This window comes from Sphaeroforma arctica (assembly GCF_001186125.1).
Source record: "Sphaeroforma arctica JP610 unplaced genomic scaffold supercont1.7692, whole genome shotgun sequence".
NCBI classification, from domain to species: domain Eukaryota; class Ichthyosporea; order Ichthyophonida; genus Sphaeroforma; species Sphaeroforma arctica.
The window spans coordinates 1-1,330 of record NW_014032866.1 but is presented as its reverse complement, the minus strand read 5'-3'; the positions used below and the strand labels follow the sequence as shown (position 1 = coordinate 1,330).

Below are 1,330 nucleotides of genomic sequence, written 5' to 3'. Positions count from 1 at the left end.
TTCAAATCGGGATGCATGTAAATATGTTGGCACATATTTACTGACATAATTTTATAAAAATAAAATTATGTTTTTAGACAAATTTCTTTTTTATTTAGGGTACTAAATGGCTATAAAAAACAGAATATAACAAGTGCTCAGTGCTCAGTGCTCACCAACTGTACAATTATGGTGTTTGTTTAAAAAAAAAAAATTTTACATGCTAGTTTGCGTATTTCTCTCTTATTTTGTAGAAAAGAATTCACAACACGTCTCGGAGTAGTAAAATATGCAAACAAAAATAAAATGGCTCGAATTCGAACTGCTAAAGTCATCAAGGGCATACTCTATTGTCGACAAGAAAAAAGTTCGGAACAGTAACCAAGGGCAACAATCCCGATCCGGTTAAATCCGTTGCAACGCCTACTTGTCGATATGTATTTTTTAAATTTGGGGGAATGAATGAGGAGTGTTCAAAAAGCTTTCTTATTATAGCCATTTTATATAGTTTGCCAATACTTGTCTATTGGGGGTGGTGACGTAGGTAGTAGGGCGTAATGAGGTGAATATATAATGTATATTGAGGTCGTATCAGAGTATCAGTGACCGCGGCACGGTTTCTCAAGTATAGATACAGGTCTTTCTGTTTTATTGTACCTGCTCGAAGTTTAGTATCTCGCCATCACTTCCAGGACTTGTGGTGGTCTCCGATAGGTGGCGAAATATGCTCATAGACACAGTTAGTGAAATGTAGATAGGATCTGATATAATTTACTTCGTGGATATTTTGTTCTATCTTAGCATATAGCCATGACTGCGATATACGAACTACCCACTCCAGCCAGTTCCAGTATTTTCCAGGTGTATAGTGATTAGAACTAGTATAGTACTTACCATCAGCAGTAGGTCGTAACCAGAACATCCCGCTGGCTTAAAAGAATACCGTAAAAGTTAGCAGAACCTACAAGTAAAAGCACTTCACAAGACGTGCTGGCCAATTACAAATACAGACCGTGACGATGGCAAAGCACAGAGAATATAAATCGAAAACCACTAGACAATTTTCTACTTGTGCGATGAATGTTCCGGCGTACAGAGTTGGCAGTGAAGCGGCTATGCACCCAAAACCGATACAAGGAAGACCATTCATGTCCATTCCGGGACCTCGGCCCAGTATGGCAAGAAGTAACAGCCATGGGTCGGGTTGGGCACCCAAGAAAGGCGAGAAGGAGGATGACAGACGAGGTGCCGACAAACAAGAGGCACGAGTTGAGCGGGTTGAGCATGTGTATATCACTAAGTATATACACACACACATATACACACACATATACAAATACACACACACACA

General features: G+C 39.6%; 1 protein-coding gene across 1 annotated transcript; it reads left to right on the top strand.

Moving 5' to 3' along the window:
- Positions 1–1,055: 1,055 nt before the first annotated feature.
- Positions 1,056–1,265, top strand: SARC_16255 (hypothetical protein; the record flags this gene model as incomplete). Its single annotated transcript, XM_014289632.1, has 1 exon — positions 1,056–1,265. A coding segment is annotated over one exon (210 nt), but the record flags the coding sequence as incomplete, so codon positions are not given.
- Positions 1,266–1,330: the final 65 nt, after the last annotated feature.